General features: G+C 56.4%; 10 protein-coding genes across 10 annotated transcripts; 7 read left to right on the forward strand and 3 right to left on the reverse strand.

The window, feature by feature from the left end:
• Positions 1-203: 203 nt before the first annotated feature.
• PHSY_004083 (hypothetical protein) lies at positions 204-2,546 on the forward strand (the record flags this gene model as incomplete). Its single annotated transcript, XM_012334700.1, has 1 exon — positions 204-2,546. One exon carries the CDS (start codon positions 204-206, stop codon positions 2,544-2,546), a length of 2,343 nt encoding a protein of 780 aa, XP_012190090.1.
• Positions 2,547-2,743: 197 nt separating this feature from the next.
• On the reverse strand, positions 2,744-4,081 carry PHSY_004084 (hypothetical protein; the record flags this gene model as incomplete). Its single annotated transcript, XM_012334701.1, has 1 exon — positions 2,744-4,081. The coding sequence occupies one exon, from the start codon at positions 4,079-4,081 to the stop codon at positions 2,744-2,746; it is 1,338 nt and encodes a 445-aa protein (XP_012190091.1).
• Positions 4,082-5,471: 1,390 nt separating this feature from the next.
• On the forward strand, positions 5,472-6,647 carry PHSY_004085 (hypothetical protein; the record flags this gene model as incomplete). Its single annotated transcript, XM_012334702.1, has 1 exon — positions 5,472-6,647. One exon carries the CDS (start codon positions 5,472-5,474, stop codon positions 6,645-6,647), a length of 1,176 nt encoding a protein of 391 aa, XP_012190092.1.
• A 405-nt stretch (positions 6,648-7,052) lies between these two features.
• On the forward strand, positions 7,053-8,318 carry PHSY_004086 (leucine rich repeat; the record flags this gene model as incomplete). The annotated part of the gene is made up of 1 exon (XM_012334703.1): positions 7,053-8,318. The coding sequence occupies one exon, from the start codon at positions 7,053-7,055 to the stop codon at positions 8,316-8,318; it is 1,266 nt and encodes a 421-aa protein (XP_012190093.1).
• A 192-nt stretch (positions 8,319-8,510) lies between these two features.
• On the forward strand, positions 8,511-10,985 carry PHSY_004087 (hypothetical protein; the record flags this gene model as incomplete). The annotated part of the gene is made up of 1 exon (XM_012334704.1): positions 8,511-10,985. One exon carries the CDS (start codon positions 8,511-8,513, stop codon positions 10,983-10,985), a length of 2,475 nt encoding a protein of 824 aa, XP_012190094.1.
• Positions 10,986-11,399: 414 nt separating this feature from the next.
• On the reverse strand, positions 11,400-11,801 carry PHSY_004088 (histidine kinase M7; the record flags this gene model as incomplete). The annotated part of the gene is made up of 1 exon (XM_012334705.1): positions 11,400-11,801. The coding sequence occupies one exon, from the start codon at positions 11,799-11,801 to the stop codon at positions 11,400-11,402; it is 402 nt and encodes a 133-aa protein (XP_012190095.1).
• A 1,513-nt stretch (positions 11,802-13,314) lies between these two features.
• On the forward strand, positions 13,315-15,039 carry PHSY_004089 (potential hexose transporter; the record flags this gene model as incomplete). Its single annotated transcript, XM_012334706.1, has 1 exon — positions 13,315-15,039. The coding sequence occupies one exon, from the start codon at positions 13,315-13,317 to the stop codon at positions 15,037-15,039; it is 1,725 nt and encodes a 574-aa protein (XP_012190096.1).
• Positions 15,040-15,218: 179 nt separating this feature from the next.
• Positions 15,219-16,414, reverse strand: PHSY_004090 (hypothetical protein; the record flags this gene model as incomplete). Its single annotated transcript, XM_012334707.1, has 2 exons — positions 15,219-15,278; positions 15,374-16,414. 2 exons carry the CDS (start codon positions 16,412-16,414, stop codon positions 15,219-15,221), a joined length of 1,101 nt encoding a protein of 366 aa, XP_012190097.1.
• A 947-nt stretch (positions 16,415-17,361) lies between these two features.
• PHSY_004091 (spindle pole body component) lies at positions 17,362-20,478 on the forward strand (the record flags this gene model as incomplete). Its single annotated transcript, XM_012334708.1, has 1 exon — positions 17,362-20,478. One exon carries the CDS (start codon positions 17,362-17,364, stop codon positions 20,476-20,478), a length of 3,117 nt encoding a protein of 1,038 aa, XP_012190098.1.
• A 400-nt stretch (positions 20,479-20,878) lies between these two features.
• PHSY_004092 (phosphatidylinositol-4-phosphate 5-kinase) lies at positions 20,879-22,612 on the forward strand (the record flags this gene model as incomplete). The annotated part of the gene is made up of 1 exon (XM_012334709.1): positions 20,879-22,612. One exon carries the CDS (start codon positions 20,879-20,881, stop codon positions 22,610-22,612), a length of 1,734 nt encoding a protein of 577 aa, XP_012190099.1.
• Positions 22,613-23,330: the final 718 nt, after the last annotated feature.

Below are 23,330 nucleotides of genomic sequence, written 5' to 3' on the forward strand. Positions count from 1 at the left end.
CACTTGCTCCCTTTCTCATCAAGCATTCGACGCGGCTGTTTGTTGCTGCACTGGCACCATCATCACCCCCAACACAACCACCTGACGAGCTGGAGCAGTTATTCCGCTCTCGTCGCCGAATGCAAGCGTAACACCGACCATCGGCAACAACAAACGCGGAACGCACTTCCCGCGCACTGCATCCTGCTTCGCTTGCCGCGATCATGTCATCGCGCACTTCGGGCCCGGCTGCAGCTCGTCGGCGCTCACCCCGCATCCTCGGTAGATCAGAGACTCCCGAAGTGCGCAATGCCATCATGAATGCCTCCACCCCATCTCGTAGAGCACTCTCTCCCGAAGCCATCGAGCAGCTCACGCCATCCGCATCCTCCCGCACTCGAATGCACACCACCATAGCAAATGGATCCACCAGCATGAGCATCAAGCAGGAAGACGCCAGCACCAGCTACTACGTTCGCGAGCCCTCCAACCAGCCTCGTCTGACCAGTCCACCTGTCTATCAATCTGCTCTGCTCCGCGGAGACCAGCGCAGCTTCAACGATCCTCGCGATGCAAGCGCTTCCATGTCCATCTTCTCCAGCGAAGGCGACCTCACCGACAGCTACCAACGAGAGGAATCCGAAGTAGCGCGCATGCAGAACCAACAACAGCAGCACAGACCGGCGTCTCGGATCACTGCTGCTCGTAGAGCCTCCGGCCAACGCAGACCTCGCACCTCGGCAGACAATCTGGCCTACAGGCCCGCAAGCGATGATGACGATGACGACGATGATGATGATGAGGGTGGGTCGCCAACAAGGAGGACGAGGAAGGGCCGCAACTCGAACTCGTTTGGTGCGATCGATCAGGGCAGGATCGATAATCTTCGTTGGAAGAACAGCACCGCGAAATCAAAGAAGAAGAGGTGCAGAAAGGCGGTAAACGGCATCCCTGCGGATGCGGATGCAAGTATGGAGACCAACGCAGATGAGGATGCAGAAGCGGCGAGTGGGAAAGAGACCCGCTTTGATGGAGCTTCCGAGTCGGAGGATGCGGATGACCTCGAGGAGGAGGAGGAGGACCGCCAAGGTGAACGCGGTCGGATCCGCGCCGCCGGACGTGACAAAGAGCATGGGTCAACCAAACAGCCCGCATCGCGATCCCGCGTCAGCAAACGTGGACCTCTGTCCTTCGTTGGACGCTTCTTGCTTGCCGCTGTGACCTGGCTGATCAAGTTACCTGCCTTTTTCTGGAACCAGTTTCTTGCTCTTGGTCCCGCACTTCGATTTGCCATTGCGGCGCTGCTTCTTGCAGCTACTGCAGTCCACCTCCTTCGAATCCTCGGTCTCTCTGGCGACATTTCCGGACGTTCCCCCTCGTTCACCGATGACGATATTCCCGGTGCAAACAGCAACAGTCGTGCGCTCACCCTCTCGCTGGATCGGGAGAACCAACGACTCCGTGCTGAACTCAATCGTCTCTCCGCCCGCTTTGACACGCTTTCGACTTCGATCGATGCCCAGATTTCGAGCTCACTCTCGTCCGCAGCAGCCAAGATCCAAGCTGACGCGGAAACACGTCAATCGAGCGAACTCAATCGGATCACCGCGTCGACGAAACGTACCGTGTCCAGACTTGCGCAAGACGAACTCAAGTCGATTCAGGACTCGGTTTCCGCATCGGTGGAATTGATGCTCAGAGATCTGGACAAGAAGATCAACGTCCAACTCAAGCAGAGAGCGGACGATACCGAGGGCAAATTCTTCAGCAAACTCGAATCCGAGGTCTCACGGATCGCCAAGTATGCCAACGATGAAGTCAACGCAAGGCTGGGTCAGGCATTTGACAAGACCTTCTTGAACTCCTTGATCGATGACAAGCTGGAGAAATACTCGAGGGATCGAACGGACAAGGTGGATTATGCGAGCGTCACTTCGGGAGCCTGGATCTCGGTGGAAGGCACGGTGCATAGAGGGTACAGGTTGAACAGTGTTTGGAACCTGGGCCAGTTTTTGGCTCAAGGCAGAAAGGTGCCGATTGGGGATCCTGTCAAAGCGATCACGCCGGGAAGCGAATTGGGCGTGGGTAACTGTTGGATTACGGGGTGGGATAGTTGGTTGCAGGTGGAGTTGAGGGAGACCAAGGTGGTGGAAGGGTTGGCGGTGGAACATCCGCTGCCGGGGATGGTGAGGAGCGCACCGAGGAGGATGGTGGTTTGGGGTTTGGTGGATGATGGTGATAGGGAGTATGTTGCACAGTTCAGACGGTCCAAGGGGCAGACAAGCAAGGAGTATTTGGACGCCGTGCTGCCGAAAGGGTGGAGAGAAGCAGTTCCGAAAGAGTACGAGAAGGAAGCACCGCTGATCTTGGCAGTGGGGGCATTCAATGCGTCGGGCTCGACGTTGCAGGAGTTGGAGCTGACGGAGGAGGCGAGGGCCTATCCGTACGGGGTCAAGGCGGTGAGATGGCAGTTTGTCGATGGTTGGAGTAAGCACCCGCCCATCTGCGTACATAGGGTGCGTGTGCATGGACGCGATTGGCCGGTGTTTGGTGCCACAGCAGAGTGAAGGACGAGATGGGTGTACGATGACACAATGATACCACGCAATTCATGTTCTGACTTTTGAGCGAGGGTGTCAATTGTCCGCTGCTGTCCTTTCACAAACGTCGACAGAGCCGCATCGGCGACGTGGCGTGGAATCTGCAAAAGTGTATTGAATCTGAAGGAAAAAAAGTGGTGCGCCTAACTACAGTCTCTGCTTTCTCAAAGAACCTCATCGGCGTAAGGCAGAACGTGCACGTCACCCACCGCCACGGTAGTCGGCTTGCTCTTGAGCAGCGACTCAGCAGCCTTGCTGAGCGAGTTTGCCTTTACACCCTCGAGCGCGGCGAACGACTCCTCCAACGTAGCCACCTTGCCGGCCTCGAGGAGCTGAGCGGAGACGAGTTCGTGCGAGGCGGTTCGGTTCTCGAGCACGGCGGCGCGCTCGAACTTGGCTTTTGCGATGGCGGCCTTGATGACGTCGTCCTTGAGACCGCCGGCGACGTTCTTGAGGGCTTCGGCGACGTGCTTGGCGGCGGATTGGACGGAAGCGGTGGGTGCGGAGACGTGGGCGCCAAAGACACCCGAGTCGGAGAAGGAGAGGTTGAAGGCCTGAGCCTGAGCACCGACGATCTTGTCAGCGACCTGCGAGAGGGGCGAAGTGCCGTGGGACCACTTGACCGACGATTCGCCGCCGAGCAACGAACGCAGCACGGCGAGGTTGGCGGCCTGGCTCGCGTCCTTGTGACCGGCACCCTCGAAGGCGATGAAGAAGTGACCGTGAGCAGCCCGCGTGTTCTCGGCACCGTGGGGGGCGGAGAAGGCGACGCGCTGTTCACCACCAAAGTACTTGGCGGCGGTGCTCTTGACCGAGGCGCTGGCGGAGAGCTCGCCAAAGTGCGCAGAAACGAGCTGCGAGAGCTTGCCCGCGTCGATGCCAGATCCGAGGACGGCGATGTTGTTCTTGGCGAAGGCGGCGTGGGCGAAGTCGACGGTTTGGCGGTGCGAGACGGGCGAGGCGGGCGAGGCGAAGAGCGAGTGACCGAGCGAGCGTTGACGGTAGGCGGTCTGGAGCAAGCTGTCGTACCCGAGCACGGCGGGGTTGGATTGCGCCTGGGCGAACTCGGCCTGAACCTGAGGCAAGACCTCCTCGTTGAACTCGTGAGCGGCAAACTTGCTCTTGGTCAACACATCTCCGAGCACCTCGACGAAGAACTCCTCATCTCCACGCAGGAACTCGGCGGTGAGAAGCAGGTGCTCCTTGGTGAGAGCGGTGGAGAGCACACCACCGTAGAACTCGGCTTCGCGAACAAGACGAAGCGCCGAACGCTTCTGGTTGGACTTGAAGAGGTAGTTCTTGAGAACGTGTGCAACGCCGGGAGCCGACTCGTAGCGGGAACCGGCCTTGATGGCGACGGTGACGGTGGAGGTCAATGCACCATCGTCGGCAGCGGCGGTGGTGATGCCGGATGCGTTGGCGGTGGTGAAGGTGCGCGAGTGCTGGTGAGCGGCGGATCGGAGAGCGCTTCGAACGGGCGCGGCGGAACGTGCGAACGACATTGTCGAGTGTGAATAGACCCGCGTAACGACGAGGAGCAAGGGAAAGGGGAGGTAGGTAGGTGAAGAGAGATGAAAGGATGAGAAGGATCGCGACGAGAGAGTCTTTTTGCTGCACCGAGCAACTGGAAGATCAATCGAGCTCAAGTGTGACGAGCGAGGCTTCTTACGACCGATAAGTCAGTCACGGCAAGACCGCTCACCTCGAGACTCGTCGGGCTGGCTCTGTTAGGTGTGGGCGAGTATGTGCGTGCATTTTCTTCTTGAGGCTCTTCCACAGCCAGCGGCCTGATTTCAAAGCAACAGCCAATTGTATTGTCTGCCTGACCCTTTGGAGGCAGCCTTGTATTTCGTGCTCTGCGAATCCGAATTGGATTTTTCACAAAGCGCTCTGCTGGCCCGATCACGGAACCGTTTCAGCCCGAGGCAACAGGGCTCTCGCCAACCTGCGCGACCCGCATCGTACGAGAAGAACACTGACCAAAAAACTCCTGAAGCATTTGTGATATTTTGCGCCCTAACATTATTTGGTCACTTTCGATCTTCGGAATGCCAAGATGAAGCTTGTCAGCCCACGAGGGCTCACCCTTGTGCTCTGCTTTGCGTCGTCGCCACCCGAGCAAGAACCTCGACCGTCGTTTATATAGTATTCCATGACATGCTCAGATGATAGACGCCAAAGTCGAGAAGCGTGAGGTTGTATCAGATGAGTACCCACCGCCGCTTCACCTCTCACGTTTGCCATTACTATCATCGAGGTAGTGTACTCACGCCTTGCAAGGCAGCGATGCACGCATCGACAATGCATATCGTTCTTGCATGTGTGAGTTTGTATTTTTGCATCGGCTCTGGCCAGCCGGGATGGGAATTTCGGACATCCAAAAGAGCTTGCAACAGACCTCGTTTGACCGGCCTTTCTTGCGTTGGCGCATCGAAATTCTTACGTGAACCTTCGCGGGTCGGAGCGGCGGAGAGTCGGAAGTGGGTCAGTGTGTGAGAGTTGTTCGTTGGAGCCTTTTTTCAGAAAGAAGTGACGAAACGAATTGAACCCTGAACAGGAACGACAGACGAAAACATGCTGCCCACCGCTCGAACTGGAATTGGCTTTCGCTCAGCCTTTGCTCGTCATTCACCATCATCGAACCTCCGGCGGCGACAAGCTTTGTCCCCTCACCACGATCATCTCCGACCACACGGCCACCATCACGTTCCGCTTCACGGTCGATTTACAGCACAGGCAACTCTGTTCGCACGACACGTCTACATAAACGCATCGTCTCGCAACCGTCCTCGTGGTGGCGACCGACGCCCGCTCTGACCAGCAGCTCTTTCAGCATCGCCAGCTTCATTCTAGCACTATCTTCTGCATCTCATTCGTACAAGCCTTTTCGACATGACCGCATACGCCAACACCACTGCCGCAACGGCAGGGCTCGCCAAGCTCAACCAAACACCCTTCTACTTTCAAGCGCAATCCGAGGTCATCCCAGGCATCTCGGACAAGTACCTATCACTAGCGCTACCCATCATCATCTACTGGATCGCGTCCCTCTTCTACCATCTACTCGACACTCTCGAGCTCCCCTTCACAGAAAAGTATCGGCTGCATGAACCTGAAGAGGTCACAAAGCGCAATCGTGTCAGCGTAACGCGCGTCATCGTAATGGTCGTTGTGCAGCAGATCATCCAGACCATCTTTGGTGTTCTCTTGCTCGACGACGACTCGGTCGGACTCAAGCAGACATTCGCAGACCATCCCGCAAAGGTCCTTGATCTGGCCCTTTTTCTCCGCTCGACCACTTCCAAGCTGCTAGGCCCATCGCTCGAACCTCAAATCACCAAGCTGCTCTTTGGCAGCCAGGATGCCATCTCGGCAGCGTGGTGGCTGTACTGGTGGGGCATCCCCACCGCTCAGTTCTGGTTCGCCTTCTTCGTCATGGACGCATGGCAGTACACCCTCCATCGTCTCTTCCATGAGAGCCGTTTCCTCTACCGCCACTTCCACTCGCACCACCACCGCCTCTACGTGCCTTACGCCTTTGGTGCGCTTTACAACCACCCCGTCGAGGGCCTGCTGCTCGACTCAGCGGGTGCAGCAATCTCGCACGCAGCTGCCCTCATGACGGTCCGTCAAGGTATCGTCCTCTTTACATTCTCGACGCTCAAGACGGTAGCTGATCACGGTGGATACGCTTTCCCCTGGTATCTCGACCCACTACACCTCGTCTTTCCCAACTGCGCCGAGTACCACGACGTACATCACCAAATGACCGGATTGCGCTACAACTACTCGCAGCCCTTCTTCGTCCACTTTGACGTGCTCTTTGGTACACGCATTTCGGCGGACAAGTTCCAGAAAATGAAGAGGTTGGCCGAGCAAAGGAGGGCAGCCGAGAAGAGCGCTGCGGCGGCCGAAGGCAACAAGGACAAGGTCAACGGCTCGTCGGCACCACAGCTCAGTGGGAAAGATGCGACGCCAGCAGAGATCGTCGACAAGTCCAGCGATCCATTCGTCACCACCACGAAACGCTCGTATGCTGCTAAAGCTGGCACCTCTACCGACGAGTAGTGGTGATACGTAGCCTCTCTTCATACTGGAACACTTTTCCCTCTGCTCTCCTAATCTGGCTACTGTAATGCTCTTTTTTGGTCTTAAGAATCGACTGTATACCCTTCCTGAGCTCGTTGACAATGCCAGACCGTCGCAGTGTGTCCGCGTGCTTGATTTACGCTGAAGTGCAACCCGAAAGTGTGCGCTGCTGAGGTGGCTATGTGTTGGTCTCCAAATGTTCGTCTGACGGTTTTTGGCTGAGCCAGCTACACGCGATTGCGTTGCTCCGCGGCTTCTTTTTCGACCCTGACTGCGCTTTTTCCGCTTTTCAAGAGCTTTGACCACTTTCTACCAGCGACGTCGCGTTCTTCCTCGTTCCCTCCCACACCACTGCCCTTTTGCGCACATCCTCGCACTGACACCATGGCCGACTCGAACACAGCCGAGTCGTCGACGGCTGCACAGCCTAAAGTGCAGATCGTAGGCGAGCTTCCTCCTGCACCTACACTTTCATCCAAAGACCGATGCGCGAATGGAGATGATTCCGACTCGGAAGACGACGCAGGCGTCCACGGCATCGACGCCGATGACATCGACGACCCGCAGACCGAGGACGAAGCAGGACCATCCAGTGCAGCTGACCAGCCGGAAGAGGCCAACAACGGCATCACGCGCGGCATCGTCCAGTATGGATCGGTCCGAGTCGACAACAGCGGTGCACCACCCAACGGCGTCGCCGCACCCGTCGAGGAAGAAATCCCCGATGACTCTGAGCTCCTCTTCCACTACCCCGACACGGAGGAGGTGCTCGATTTGGGACACCTTCGCCTGACGACCACAAAACGTCTCGGGCTGCAACGTTTCGCACCTTCGTTGAAACGTCTCTGTCTTCGTCAGAACCTGCTCACCAGAATTCGATCCAAGGACATCGGCGTCCTCACACAGCTCGAAGATCTCGATCTGTACGACAACAGCATCGAAAAGATCTCGGGTCTAGACGATCTGAACAAATTGGAATCGCTCGATCTTTCGTTCAACAACATCCACCATATTTCCAACGTTTCACATCTGGGTCAGTGTAGGACGATCTACTTTGTTCAGAACAAGATCTCCAGAGTTCGACCGGACGATCTCAAGGGTCCCATCGCCGAGTCGCTGGAGAGTCTGGAGCTGGGTGGGAACAGGTTGCGCTCGATCGAGAACATCGGACACCTGACGAATCTGACACAGCTCTGGTTGGGTAAGAACAAGATCACCTCGCTTCAGGGATTGGAGACGCTGATAAACCTGAAGGTGCTCTCTATTCAGTCGAATCGAATCACGAAGCTGGAGGGGCTCGAAGAGCTGGTGAACCTCGAAGAGCTGTACATCTCACACAACGGGTTGACAAAGTTGGAAGGGTTGGACAAGAACGTCAAGTTGACAACGCTGGATGTGGGGGCCAACATGATTGGCAAGGTGGAGAATGTGGGGCACTTGGCCAAGTTGGAGGAGTTTTGGGCGAACGATAACAAGATCGAGGATCTCAACGGGTTGGATAGGGAGTTGGGGGTGGAGAGGATGCCGGCGTTGGAGACGGTTTACTTGGAGGGCAATCCGGGCATGCGGAAGGAAGGTGCGGCTTACAGGCGCAAGGTGAAGTTGTTGTTGCCGCAGCTCAAGCAGATCGATGCGACTTTCATCAGGTAACAGAGGTAGTAGCAGCAGCAATCACAAGGTTTGGTTGCGGACGAGGTGGCGACTTATGAAGAAGTGTGTGACGTTGCCATCGACGGGATGGCTATGAGTTGAGCCTGTCTGTCTGGTGGTGATGGTGTGCAGGCCTCCACTTTTGTGACGGCAGCGAGCGCCCTTTTTTTTGGCGCGCGCGAACGCAGCTGCATGCTGGACAGGACCCTGAATTACTGCAGACTCTCAACCTCGCCACCTTCTTATCACTTCCATCACATCCTCTCTTTCCATCAACACCGACCAAGCTCTCCTCCACTTGCTGGGACATCTATACATAGACTGTGGCACATTCCTCGCATTGGACACTGGTTACCATACGAAACACATCTCAAAGCGGAATCTCCTTGGACCCCGCCACGTTTCTACACAATGCAGACGACATCCCAACTCTGTCTAGCCTGCTCCTCGACCATCCCACCGAACGCGAAACCGGCGTCGATATTTGTTCATGGGTGCTGTTCTCGACCCGTATGCGAAAACTGCGTGGTTTCGAATCCGAGGTTGATCACGTTCTGCCCGATATGCGAGGATGCGCACGCTGCGTTTAGAAAGGGTCCGAGGGGAGATGTGACGCGCAAGGGGGAGGTGGTGTTCGATTTCGATTCTGCAACCGGACGTGAAGAACAGGAGGAGCAGGAGGGTGTGGAACCCCCACCGTATAGCGAAGGAACGGAAGAGGTTGGAGCTGGGAAATTTGTGATCGACGCCGGGGATGAGGAGGGGGAGGTGGTGAAAGAGAAACGACCGGCATTGTTGACGCGGCAAGCGTCCAAGAGTGTTGCTGAGGCAGAAGTCGATGTCGCACCGCAATCAGCTGCCCTCGCTACCAACGATATCAGCTCCGACTCCAATCTCACCGGTATCCGACGCAAGGTCGACCCGCACAACACGGTATCCTCCTCCTCGTTCTCCTCGTCCACTCCCTCCTCCGGTTCGACCCGCCAATACTACCTCCGCAAGACAGATACCCTGCAATCGATCGCAATTCGCTTCGCCATCTCGCCCAACGAACTCTGCTTGCTCAACTCACTTCCACGTGCCGTCCTCTCCACGTCGCCGCACCTGCTTCACACACGATCGTTCATCCTTCTCCCCTCGCAAGCGGTAGAAAAGCAGCTCACTTCGAACCCGGATCTGCTTTCGTCCCTGGAAGGTCCACCCCGACGATCCGCCAGAGAAAAGACGACGGCGGCGAGGAGGACTGCAGAGGCGAAATTCAGAGCTAGTCTGGCGAAGAGTACAGGGGAGACGCCGGCGGACGAAAGAGCTGCGAGGGCGTACATCGGGCTGGCGGAGGATGAGATGAGGTGGGTGGATTTCGGCGAAGGTGTCGATGGCGATGGTGTGCCTAGAGGGTACGAGAGGGAGGGAAAAGGAGGAGATGGGGAGATGTGGGAAGCGCAGATGGACACAGCCAGGAGATTGAGGTTCGAAGCCATCCTCAAGCACGCTTTGGGAAAGTGGGAGATGGACAGCGATTGGGAGCGTGCTCAGCGAGCGAAAGGATTGGATCCCACAGACGTTTCCAAACCTTTGCCTCCTTCGAATGCTCCAACGCTAACACAGACCGGACACAAAGGAACGGTGGGAAAATGGTTCTCACGTGCGCTGACAACCCATGCAGGTGAGCCTTCTCCCACTCCACCGCGATCCACACCACGCCACACCATCTCACTCTCGAGTCCCGTCAAATTGCCCACTCTGCTATCACAGACTCTGCCCGCACATAGATCTCCCATCAACGTGGTGCGGTACAACTCGACCGGTCGATACCTGCTCACTGGTTCCTCGGATCGAAGCGTGAAGCTCTGGAACGCGCAATCTTCGCAAAACGACACGAGCCCAATCCAGACGTATACCGAGCACAACCACGCCGTTCTCGCGATCGATGTTTCGGGCGACAACTCGAGGTTTGTTTCGGCAGGAGAGGATAGGTCGATCTTCGTATGGGATGTTGCCTCTGGTTCGGTGGTAAGAAGGTTCAGTGGACACGTCGGGAAGGTGAACGACGTTCGGTTTGCTGGGAAGGACGCGGAGGGAAGTGTCGTCGTAGCAGGAGGACTGGACGGTGTGGTTCGGGTGTACGACCTACGCGCAGCCAACGAGTGGAGACCGATCATGCAACTCACCGAAGCCAAAGACCCCATCACCACCCTCCACGTCTCGCACGACAAGATCTACTCCGGTAGCACAGACGGCGTCGTTCGATGCTACGATCTACGAGCGGGTCAGTTAAGATCAGATACGCTGTCGACGGCGATCACAAGTGTAGTCGCATCGAAGTTGGACTCATCAATTCTGGTAGCGACGATGGATTCGACCGTCAGACTGATCGACAGCAGGGACGGGACGATGTTGCAGGAGTACAAGGGACACAAGCACGAGGAGTATCGATGTAGGGCGGTCTTCTCCGGTGGGGAGGAGGACGGGGTTGTGGTTGGGGATGAAGGTGGCGAGCTGGTCGGTTGGGACTTGGTCAGCGGCGAGAGGGTGAGCGTTGGGCAGAAGGGTGGAGAGGGAGGGAAGGCGGTGCTTTGGGTGGAGTTCAACCCGGCCACGGGGGGTGAGATGGTCAGTGCTGGCGCGGATGGTATCGTTCGGATTTGGAACACAGCTTCGGCTTAAGAGATAGACATCACCACTGAATTCTAGAGTAGCCTTTGATGCAGAGTTGGCATGGTGCAAGGTTTTGCAGCGTATCGCGTCGAACTCAAACACACTCTTGAATGAGATACGCTTGGGTTGTCTTCACCACCGGCGACATTCATCGGAACGAGATGAAGCGCGGGGCTCCTCTTTTGGTCCCCGCTCTGACAACGCATTGCAAGGATCTGTGCTGTCGCACTTGAAGCCCACCAACGGCCCCCCACTCATATGCACTTTGGTGGGGCAAAGATGCACCAACTCCGTGCAGACATCGAGGTCGACTAAGCATGGCATTGTAGCCGAGCATTCAAGTTTCGCCGATGGATCTGCCGGCTGGTGGTGTAACACCCTGCGCTATACACTGATCCACAACTGACAGGCGGACACAGCGAATCAACAAATGTTGTCGATGAGGTTGTCGAAGCCGTAGCAACAACTCGACGATCCGATCCGTAGCACCGGTCGATGAGAAAGGATCGCAACGACAGCCTTTGGCCCGATCTCCCGCACCGCTGTCCTCTTTTCGACGATCGAATGGTGATGCAGCGAAGCGGGGAGCAGCCGTCGACATGTGACGTAGCCAAGCTGACCTCTATGTTTGCCGCGGTTGAATTTTCGCCTGCGTGGCCGATTAAGCGAAAGGTGCAAGTTCGGTGCAACCTTTTTTTTTTTGGTTTTCGGCGAGCGCAGTCCGCCGCGTCGTTTGCCGCAACATTCCGCCTTGCCGCCCGCAAGCAGAAGAGAAAAATTCTCCGCAGTGGAACACGCAGAGAGGAATTTCAACTTCCGATGCATCTTTTGACGTCGTGCTGCCTCGCGGTCTTTTTGCAGATCATAGTCCTCTCTGAGTGCGGATGGTCGGCACTGTGAACAGCTGTTCTTCGTCAAAGAAGGCCTGGGCAAACACAGGAAGAGTGCCGTTCATTGTCAGGCAAATAGCTTGCGGAAAGCAGTTCAGCAACTTTACTATTTGAAAACGGCTACGTCGCGGAAATCGGCTGCAGTCAGAAGTCGCTTCGGAGGATTTTCGGAGAGATGCAACCTCGCTTGTGTGTTGATTTGGCGCGAAGCATGCTTTCTCGATTAGTGAATAGACTCACCCGCTGCTCTTCAAACTTTGCTTTCGGGCGATCTGCGGACGAGGAACAGCGATCAGGGTTGGAACCTTGTGGTTGATTCTCTGCGTTTCGGCGCTTCCCTAGCCTCTCTGCTCAGCGATGTCTCTGTTGCCGGTGAGGTGGGTTGCGTGGCCGCGAAAGCAACATGCCGTCACCTTGCGGGTTTGAGTTCATCGTTGCTGGAGTTGATTGGTTGCGGGGATGACATTGTATATCTGAAGAGGATGTGAAGATGAGGGAGCAGGCTCAACGTCGGTGGGCCTCTTCTTCCTGCCCTTTGGGTGGGATTGGCTTCGCTTCATTCCGAGCACGAGTTCAAGGCTCGTGACCATGTCGAGAGCTCACCGGTCCACCATATTGCGACACTGCCTTGCTGGCGAGTGCAGACGAAACGTTGTCCTTCGAATGACAATGGTTGCGGGCCAACAAAGGAGTGCCGAGTCCAGGAGAGAGACCGGCTGTTTTTCTTCCATACCGGCGCTCGCTTAACGGATGATTTGGGTGATGCCGAACTTGGTCCAGATTGAAGATGGACAGAGGAGTAATTTTTTGACCGGTGTTCGATATGCGCGCCCCTTTGGCTTTGACCGAAGGTCCGCCTGTCCAATACAGCCTGACCACTCTGCGCTGTAGTCGGTCACTGCACAACCCCCCACGCTGCGCCGGATCACCCGACCAGAAGCGAGGCCAATCCCCACTCAGTTGCGCTGGTTGCAGCACCTCTGTGAATTGTTCAAGTTGTGGGATAGCATCATCGAGCCTCACCCCGTGCAGCCACACAGTGTCGTCCCCCGCCTTTTTTCCTTCGCTCGCTACAGTGGATGCTGACGGCTTGTTGGTCACTCGGTGCCTGTTCCGAAGCCAAAGCAGAGCGCAACTCCGCTCGACCCTCCCTCGCTGGTTCAGGCTGACTGGCAGTTTAGTCTCCTGGACCCTCACCGATGTCCTTTCTCTTTCAGCCTTTTCTGACCTGTGGTATATAGTCGAACCTAGCTTCCACTTGCTTGCTTCTTCACCGTCACGATCGTTACCGCCCTTCCATTTTCTCTTTGCCCCTTCGTCATCGAGCCTGCGCTCCATCCGCGCCTCCCTCCTGCGCTGTTCGACTTCCCTCGTTCGTCTGCCAGGCCCATTTCTATTTCGTCATCGCGGCGTTTTCGAGCTCGTGGTAGATTATTCCGATTGCAAGAATGGGTGGTGCAGCTCCAACATCTTCGCCCAACGGCGTGACCGTCGGAGCTACAAAGCTCTTGTCAAAGGCCAACGTCCGTCCCATCGTCTTCTGCTCTCTCGCAGTCGTCGGTGCTATTCTCTACGGCTACGACGGTACCTACTTCACGGGTATCCTCGAGATGGATCGCTTCAAACGCGACTTTGGTGTCGTCACCGCCGACGGCAAGTACGAGATCCCAGCTAGCGACCAGTCGCTCTACGCTTCCATCGTACAGGCTGGTGAGGTCGTCGGATCCCTGATCGCAGCGCCTCTCGGAGACTACTTTGGTCGCCGAGGCGGTTTCTTCGGTGCCTGCTCGCTTGTCGCCCTCGGTGTCGTCCTGCAACTTGTCACTGTCGGTTCCAAGGCCCTCCTCACGCTTGGTCGAGCCCTCTTGGGAAGCGGAGTTGGCGTCATCAGCAACTGCACACCGCTTTACCTCTCCGAGATCGCTCCGACAGCTATCCGTGGTGCCATCGTCTCATCGTGGCAGCTCATGCTCGCCATCGGTCAGGTGATCGGTGCGTGCATTGCTCAAGGAACCAAGGACATCGACTCAACGTGGTCCTACCGCATCCCCATCATCTTCAACCTGTTCTTCGTCGCCATCCTCGTCGGTGCTCAGTTCATCATTCCCGAATCGCCTCGATGGCTCATCCAGAAGAACCGTGATGAAAAGGCACTCGCCTCGCTCAAGCGTGTCAACAAGGGACAGCACGACGACGTGCGCGACAAGGTCATCGCTCTCGAGTACAACGCTTTCCGACAGGCGCGCGCCGACGAGCTTGAACTCTCTGGTGAAGGTGGTTGGAAGTCGCTCATGCACGGTGTCGAGCTGCGCAAATTTGCCTGCGTGTTGGGCATCTTGATTGGACAGCAGATCGGAGGTGTTCAATTCATCTTTTCGTACACGGTCACGTTCATGACTGCCGTCGGTCTCAAGGATGCCTTTATCATCACCATCATTGTCGACGTCATCGAGGTGGTGGGCGTGTTGTGCTCGTTCCTTCTCGTCAACCGTTTCGGTCGCCGTCCTTTGCTCCTGTGGACCTCGGTGCCCATGTTCATCGCACTCTTTGTCGTTGCTGGTATCGGCACCAAGGGCCTGCCTCCTCGTGGCGAGTCGCTGCCCTGGCCAGGTGTCATCACCGTCACTCAAGGTCGCACCATCGCCGCCATGATCTGCATCTACGTCTTCTTCTTCAACCTGGCATGGGGTCCTCTCGCGTGGGTCGTGGCCTCCGAGCTGGCCGTCGGCAAGAATCGCAGCAAGATCATGTCGGTCGGCACCGCCTGTTTCTGGATCATCGCATGGGCTGTCACCTTTACCCTGCCATACCTCTTCTACAACGCAGGTCTTGGCGCTCAGATCGGTTGGATCTACGGCGTAGGCACACTCATCGCTATGACGTTCGTCTACTTTTACATCCCCGAGACATTCGGTCGCTCGCTCGAGGAGATCAACGAGATGCTCGAGGCTCGTGTACCTACACGCAAGTGGACCACCTACATGACGCAGCAGGAACGTCTGCTTATCGACCAGAGTCGTCAGATGGACGACGACGACTCGCCCGTCGGTACCAAACCAAGCGACCTTTCGCCAACGGCATCGAACGCCGATGACAAGAAGGTGGGCGCTGGCACACAGACGCAAGACCGTAACCCGACAAAGCTGGGCACTTCTGACGTCGAGAGTGCATAATCAAGGAAGGAGTTGTCCATTTGTATTCTTAAGCATGCTTCATCATTGTTGAATTGAAAGCTTCAGTCAAAAGGTCTAGTGAATGAAGCGGACGCCAATGTGAATGAGTGGTTGAGGATGACTGTGTGAGATTGGGCATGCTTGTTGATGACTTGATGGTAAAGGTAGTTAGGGGCATGCTAGTCGGAATCAGAGTTGAGGTCCGCAGCGAAGCTCGCCAGAGATGATTTGAACGTCTTCTGCAGGGTGCCGACAGCGTAGCGGAAGGGGAAATGGGGTCAGTATGGCTCTTGGGATGGTCGAAGTGGGAAACAATGTGAGCGAAAGAGCTTACCTTTCGCGGACCTTCGTCTTCACTATCTTTGTCGTCTGCAACGACTTTTGTTCGGCGAGCTTTCTTCGTTGACGCCTCTTCAAAGTCGCTCGCCTTGTCATCGTCGTCTGCTTCCTTCATCGAGGCTCTTCCCGTGGCTTTTCTGGCACCTCTTGTGCTGCGACCCAAGACTTCATTTTCCTGCAGAGCGGCGAGTTCGTCGGCAAAGTCTCTCTCCTCTCTGATCTTGCGCGCTTGTTCGACCGACCCTTTCCCCGTCATACCCAGATCCTTGAGTACTGACTGGACGACGTTGCATTGGGCTTTGAAGTCCTTCTCTCCCACACCAGCTTCGAGGTAGAGCTTTTTCCACTGTTTGCGAACTCCACACTCCGTCACGAGCTTTTTGAGCCGGGTGAGGCGTTGTTCTGCTTCGCTCCCGCCAGAGGCGGAGGTAAATTTGGTCGAGGACGAAGAGGGCTGGCGTGTTGGAGAAGATTTTTTGGTGGTGGTGGTGGATTTCGAGCTGGACTTTTTGGGTTTTTTGCGTGATTGGTGAGAGGTGTCTTCTTCCAACTCGCTGAACTGCTCTGCTTCGGTCGTGTCGCTGTCGGAGTCGATTTCGGAGCTGGCAGAGGTGGAAGCAGCGGCAGCGACAGCATTGTCGTTGTACGATTCGTCTTCGTCCCCTTCCTCGTCGTCCTCTACGTCGGAAGAAGCTTTCTTGCGCTTCGACCCGGATTTCGCAGCCTTGGCTTTCGGAGAAGTTTCCGACTTGCCCGTCTTCTTCGACGACGATGCAGCAGAAGTGGAGCTTCCCGCTGCTGCTGAATTGACTTTTGCACTGACGAGTGCGTTCTGCTCGTCGACCATTTGGTTGATGGTCTTCTTCCTGTGCTCGAGGTCCACGTCAAAGTGGTCGGCGAGCATCTCTCGGATCTTGCGCTTCGAGTGGTCGCTGGTGGGTACGTGGTGTGGGAAGAAGAAATCAGCAACAGGACTGGAACGTAGACCGGAACGGATGCGATCGGTAGGATGCTCACCCGAGGCTGTCGGTTTCATACGCTTTGACGAGGATCGAGTGGATCTGCGCGGTCAGCTGCTTGTCGCTTGGTGACGGCATGGTTGCGATTGCGAGAATGGCAAGCTGATGTGATGGCGATTGGAGGCTTGATGCGATGCAAGCTTAGCGCGCGATGCCGAGAGTGATCTGGAGAGGAAAGAAGGGCTAAGTGGCGTGCAAGCAAGGAAGTCGACTAGATATAAGGAAGAGGTGAGTTGCTCGGAAAAATCGATGAGCGGTCGACTGAGCTCTTGATCGAAATTGCCGAGCCAGGGTCCAGCGAGAGAAACACTGGCGAGCTACAGCGGAGCCACACGAGAGACCAACACCTGAAGCCTCAGAACGACGCTTGGTCCCACGCTCTCGTCGGATTGACCGACCGAGCGTAATGAAACCCCTCGAGCATCTCCGTCTGATACTGCCATGTACGCTCAAGAGCTGTGAGAGTCCAGCATGCTAGAGACGCGGCAGTCGGTTGTGCCGAAATTGGGCGGCAGCTCCGTCCCTCACTCGGGTGACCCGACGAGAAGAATTCCGATGGGAAACCGCAATCAACACGTCGGAGCTCTGCTGCTATGTTGGTTTTGGGCAGCGGAGCGAGAGTCGAGTCGCGTCGCGCGGTCGGTTCGTGCTAACAGTGGAAATCTGAATTTCTGCAGTTCGCGGTGCCACAGACCAACACCTCTGTCCTCTCTCTCTCGCACTACTTGAATTTTGTCGTGAGATGCGATTGTGAAACCGCTCGTCGTCGTCACCACCATCTCACGTCCGCCTAGACCCATCACACTCGCGACATCATTACAAACGTTCCTCCAGCAAGGACTCACACCTCGCTCTTTCGACGAAGCCCGAGTCAAAGTAACACCTTGACTTCTCGACCATCTGCTAACGAGCTCGCGTACACGAACATCAGCTGCCACGCATCCGCAAGAAACGCGATATCACCATGGCGAGCGCGCGCACATCCAGCGGCTCCAGGCCGCCTGTGGTACCTGCTACTCCGGTCGGTCGATCCATGCGCAAGAAGAATCATCTCAACCTCAGCGCAAAGGCTTTCGACAAGATGTCGAAACGTCTCTTGTCGGTAGAAAAGTCGACGGGTCAATCGGCCATGGCATCTTGGGGCGCTTCAGATCCGAACGAGCCTCTGGCTGCTGCATCGCATCGCATTGAAGGGATTCCTGAGCTGGGAGAAGGTGGTCATCGTACGACCGCTTCCTACGTCATCGCAGAAGGTGATGACAATGCTGCCAATGCGCCCGAGATCAAATCGACCACAGAGTACCACCTCCGTCGGTTCGGAAAGGCACCCGTGAACAGAGGCCTGACGCAAGGAGCAGGTAAAGGACCTGATGGAGCTGCTCTTGCCGCTGCCGCTGCCAAGTCGCTCAAGGGGAAAGGCGTGGCACCAGTCGACTCGTTCCTGAACGAAGGCAGCTTCGTATTCAACCCGCTCAATAGAAGGGTACCGCAACAAACACCGCGCAAGGCGAAGACGCGCACGGTCTCGTCGGCCAACAACGCTGCATCTTCGCGCGCTACATCGGGCTCCGCATTACCGTCAAGTGCAGCAGCACCGACAGAGCCGAGGCTCCCTTCTCAGCGACACCAACCTCAGCTCGATCTCGCTGGACCGTCGAATCAGCTTCCCGTATCGTCAGCCGCGGCGCCTACTACAACAGCACGCGATGCTGCGCCTCGACCAGACTCCGCCGCAGCGCCAGCAGCAGCAGACAGCGATGATCGGGCCTTTATTCCGCTTAGCCTCGTCGACCGTGATCTGCAGGAAGCACTCATCCTCGAAGATCTCCTGTACGTTCTTCTCGGCATCGAAGGTCAGTACATCTCCTATGCGTCTACCTACGATCCAGAGGACATTGCGCACCGTCTGCGGGGTGCTCAATTCAACATCGACACAGCACTCGACGCTCCTCTCCGCGACCTCGTCGACCGCATCCTTCCACTTGCTACAGACTACACCGCCATTTACGCCTTCATCGAGACCGACTCTGGCCTCGAGTACGGTACCGTCAACCACGCCCTCTGTGCCGCCATCCGCGATCTTTTGCACGACTACGAGCTTCTTGTGGTTCAGCTCGAACATCAAATGGCGTCATCCACCTCATTCAGTCTTCAGAAGCTGTTCATGTGGATCCAGGAGACGGCACGCACGCTCGCCATGGTTCGCGCGTTGACCGACGAGATTGTCGGCATCTCGCACGCGGATCTCTTCGACGATGAGGACGACGACGACTCGTCGGATGGCGACGGCGGCTCGGACATCAGCGGGACGTCGGCTTTGGAGCGTGAGCGACGTGCGCTGCTAGGTCTCGATGACCCTGACGACCAAGGAGTCGAGGGCGGCATCGCCAAAGGTGGCGAGGTGCTTTCCATGCTCTGGGATCGTATCACCCGAATGAGCGGCGATCCGAAAGCTCGAACTCTGTTCACGACCCTCTTCCAACGCGCTTCACAGCCTTACGCGCAAACTCTCGTCAAGTGGATCACCACCGGCGACCTTTCCGATACCTATGAAGAGTTCATGGTGATGGAAGATGCTAAAGTCACGCGAGCTGCTCTGGAGTCGGATCCGACGGACGAATACTGGGAGACGCGGTACACGCTGCGCGACGAAACCACGATCGCCAAACGCGAGCGTCAACGTCAGCTTGGGCTGGATTTGGATGCCGAGCTGGAGGACGAGGAAGACAATCCGAGAGGCATCCTTACCGGCGGTGCCAAAATCCCATCCTTCCTCGAACCGTGGAAGCACAAGATTCTGCTTGCGGGTAAATACCTCAACGTGATCCGGGAGTGTGGCCTCGAAGTGCCATCCGATCCGGACCAGGCGGCGGATGGCCTCAGCGCTTCCAAGCCAGGAAAAGCAGCAGTGGTGTCGGCGGTAGTCATGAACGACGAATCCTTCTTCCGACGTATCGAGGGTGCCTATCAACGCGCCAACTCTGCGTTGCTCAGATTGCTGCTCGGTGACCAGCACATCCTCGAACGACTTCGATCGCTCAAGCATTTCTTCTTCTTCTCCGAGTCGGACTTCCTGTCGTCGTTCCTGGAGCAGTCGGCGCACGAGCTGGTCAAAAAGGTCTCGCCGAGCAAGACGAGGGAGACGGTGCAGCAGCGTCTGCAGACGCATCTTGGTGCGGTCTTGGGCTCGAGCAGCACGGTTGGGTTTGAAGATCCGTACCGCGAAGATGTGCGAATCGTGTTGGCATCGGAAGGAGCATACGACCAGCTGAAGCGTATCGCCGAGACCAAGGGTGGGATCGAGGCGACTAAGCTGGCGCAGGCGAATGCGGCGGCGGCGGCTGCAGCCGGATCGTCGAGCAAGGAGACTTTCGTGCCCGCCGTGACACTGTTGCAATTCGACGTGGCGGTCAAGTTCCCCGTCTCGCTCGTCATCAGCCGCAAAAACATCCTTCGATATCAATTCGTGTCCCGCGGCCTATTCCACCTCAAGACGCTCGAACGATCTCTCTCCGAACTCTGGCTGGATCACTCCTCCAACCCGCTGTGGAAGCAACGCACCCACCCGGCACTGGAAAGATGGAAGCAGAAGCTCTTCAACCTCCGTTCGCGCATGACGTTCTTCGTTCAACAATTGCTCGCCTTCCAACTCATGGAGGTGGTCGAACCCAACTACCTCGAGCTGCAGCGCAAGCTGTCCAACGTCAAGACTGTCGATCAGCTGATGAAGGATCACTTTGCGTTCCTGAACACGACGCGGAAGGAGTTGATGTTTACGGATCTGAGGTATCTCGAGTTGCACTCGCAGTTGACGACAGTGATCAACGTGTTTGTAGAGAACAGGGTAAGGTTTCAGGACCAGGTGCTGTTGGAAACGGAGAGGTGGAGGAAGGCGGGAGGGAAGAAGGGATTGGGTCCGGAACCGGGGTTGCAGGAGGGGACGGTGGAGTTTTTGGCGAGGTTCGTGAAGCACTGGGAGAGGTATGCGAAGACTTACAAGGATGTGGTGAATCTGCTGAGTACGACGGATAATCCGGCGGCGTTGCCCTTGGCGTACAGGTTTCAGAGCTCGAATTTGTAGTGTGCGTGGCAGCCATCGACGGAATGCACAGAGTAGAAGCGAGTCTAGGAGCGAGTCAGTGATTGAGAGACGGGCGTGGCTGGGTGGCATGTGTGCAATGTGTGATGCTGATGCGGGGTTGCGAGTAGTTTGAGGATGGAGTGAACGTGTGGATGATGCGGACTTTTGGATAAGATAACGGAAAAGCGGGGTTTGATACGAAAAGGAGAGTGTGGAGGAAGAGGCGGCTTTCTATTTGCCCCCCGCGCTGTCAACGCGCACGTCCCTCGCTGCTCCGTACGACCAACATCCCGAGATAAACCTTGGCCTCTGACCTTTCCGCCACAACTTCACATTTGGCACAGGTGACGCTGCAGTGTAGCACGGCTAGCACGGCTTCGAGGGACGAAATGAAAGCGTCATGACCAACCCACCGACCCCACCTCCTGCCGTTCGACTACCCGCCGAGATCCTGGCCTACATCATCGAATTGTCAATCATCACCTCCACCCCCTCCCCGCCTCGTATCGACCCTACCACCTCGACCTCAACTTCACCATTCAGCACACCCCTTCGATCCACATACAGCTCCTCCTGGTCCTGGACGAGCTCTCTCCTCTTCATCTCGAAGTCCTTCTATTCGATTTCCCGACCGCTTCTGCTCAAGACCCTCACGCTGGACTCCACCGACGCAGGGGTAAACTTCTTCACCACAAGAAAGGACGCGTGGCAGGAGGGTGTCGACAGAGCATGGCTTGGGAACGTGACGACGTTGGAGAGGGAATGTGGGGTAAAACTGGAGCCGGTAAAATGGAGGTTGGAGGAGGCAGGGTGGTATGAGGAGTGTTCGGGTGGGTTCGTGGTGGGACATGCTTATGCGAGTAGGATGAAGACCAAGGGCAAGCGGAAGAAGGAGGCGAGGGAGAGGAGGTATAGAAGCGTGAGTGTATATTGGGCGGAAGAGCAGTTGGTGGAGGAAGTCACGGATGGTACGAGTAGCGAGAGTGACAGTGATGGTAGTCATGGTGAGGAGGTCGAAAAGGATCAAGATGTTGGGCTTGCACGTTCGCTCCCTCACGACACAAACGGCAGAATTGAGGCAAGTACGTCGACGAGAAGGAGGGCTTCGCATCAAGAGGCTGACAGAGGAAGCGATCCAAGGATAGACCGACCACACGAGCCTGCTTGGCAGACGTTGTATTCCCGTCAACGGCGTATGTCGCCGGTCAGCAGCAGAGCAAGGGCTGGCTCGTCGAGTATTGGCGGTGGAAGCTCAGATCAAGGAATGAATGGGAACGGGAACGGTAGTAATCAAGCTGGACCATCGGAAGGTGATCTGGACCCGTGGGACATGCAAGATGCTCAAGAACGATTGGCCGCTCTAGCAAACGCCTCGGTTCAGCATATAGAAGAGGCAACAATTCCCGTCAATGACTCGCTGGATTCGACGATAACTACAAGCGCACTCGACGACCTTAGCACCGGCTTTCAACCAGCTCATCCCAGACGCGACAGAGAGATCTACGCATACCACATATGCACGGCCACACTCGAACCGTTCATCCAACCGCTCCTCTCTTCCATCCGGACTCTTCGTCTCATCACCCTCACCTTCTACCCCGGTCATCCGCTCGACGACGACAAACTCGAACACATGCTTCGACGCATCCTCTCCCCTACCGAATCACCGCGACTCGAGACCCTCCTAATCCGGATCTGTTTCGACGCTGCTAGCGCAGGAAGCAGGATGCGTCGGTTCGAGAGGACCAAGACGATCGCAGGAGCGGCGGATAGGATCGGAGACGAGCGCGTGAGGGTGATGCTGGTGCACGGAAGGGTGGGAGAGGGTGAACTGGTAGAGTTGGGGGCGGAGGCGGGGATCTGGAGCTCGGTGAGCAGGAAGGCGATCGGCTTGACAAAGGAGGGATGGTGGTCGAGGGTTCTACAGCATAACCATCATCGGAAAGTGGAGCAGAAGGAGCATAGAGGGGAAGGCGAGGACAAGGAGGAAGGAATGAGGAGACGGGAAGAACAAGAACGCAGATTGAGCGATTGGAAGATGTTCTTCCCTCCGAGTCAATATGCTAACCCGACACATTTGGTCAACTTGATACATCACTGCGATCCTTGGCCTGACTGTCCAGATCCTGTATAGAAGTACTGCACAAGAGGGTTCTGTGGCAATGTCGATTAGCAAGAAGAGGTGGGTTCGTGGTCGTGGTCTTTTTTCGTGCTCAGAGTGTGCAGATTCCCGCTTTCGCAAGATGAACCTTGAAAAGGGAATCTCAGTTCGAGAGTTGCCAAGGTCCAGGGGCTCGGAAGCTCCACGTCCGACAAAACTTGGCCACATGACAGCGTGTTGCTTCGACATTTCTCTCTGCAGTAAAGCTGCTGACATATGGACGCCTGCGAAGCTCGCGGCATCTATACCGATGCTGCATTGCGTCGTCCAGGTTTTCCGACAGACTAGCGAGGGCCGCGGAGTCGTAGATCGCCGGGAAAAAAGGCAGCTATGCGCCAGGCGTCACTGTCTGCAGCTGCGTTGGACATGACAAATGGCCGATCCTGTGCATCGATTGCGGGGACACCGAAGTTGTGCGATCTGGCAACCCTTTCCTCCGAAGCGGGCGCATCGCCCCTTTAACTTTGTTGAAAAGGAGGGCGAGTAAGGCCGAACTCCGAACACCGACTGACTTTGCCGCTGCATGATTCCTCCGGCGGTACGTTCTCATGCGACGCCGGCGCGCACTGTACCAGCTCGGGTTGATGATTGCCGTCGGCTGCCGAGAGTCGTCGGCATGAAAATGCGACGTAAGATCGCCGGCAAATACGCCAAAAGTCTGCGGGGGAATCAAAAATTGTGGGGAAAGAGA

The sequence above is a fragment of the Pseudozyma hubeiensis genome (genome assembly GCF_000403515.1).
Source record: "Pseudozyma hubeiensis SY62 DNA, scaffold: PHS38, whole genome shotgun sequence".
In the NCBI taxonomy this organism is placed as follows: domain Eukaryota; kingdom Fungi; phylum Basidiomycota; class Ustilaginomycetes; order Ustilaginales; family Ustilaginaceae; genus Pseudozyma; species Pseudozyma hubeiensis.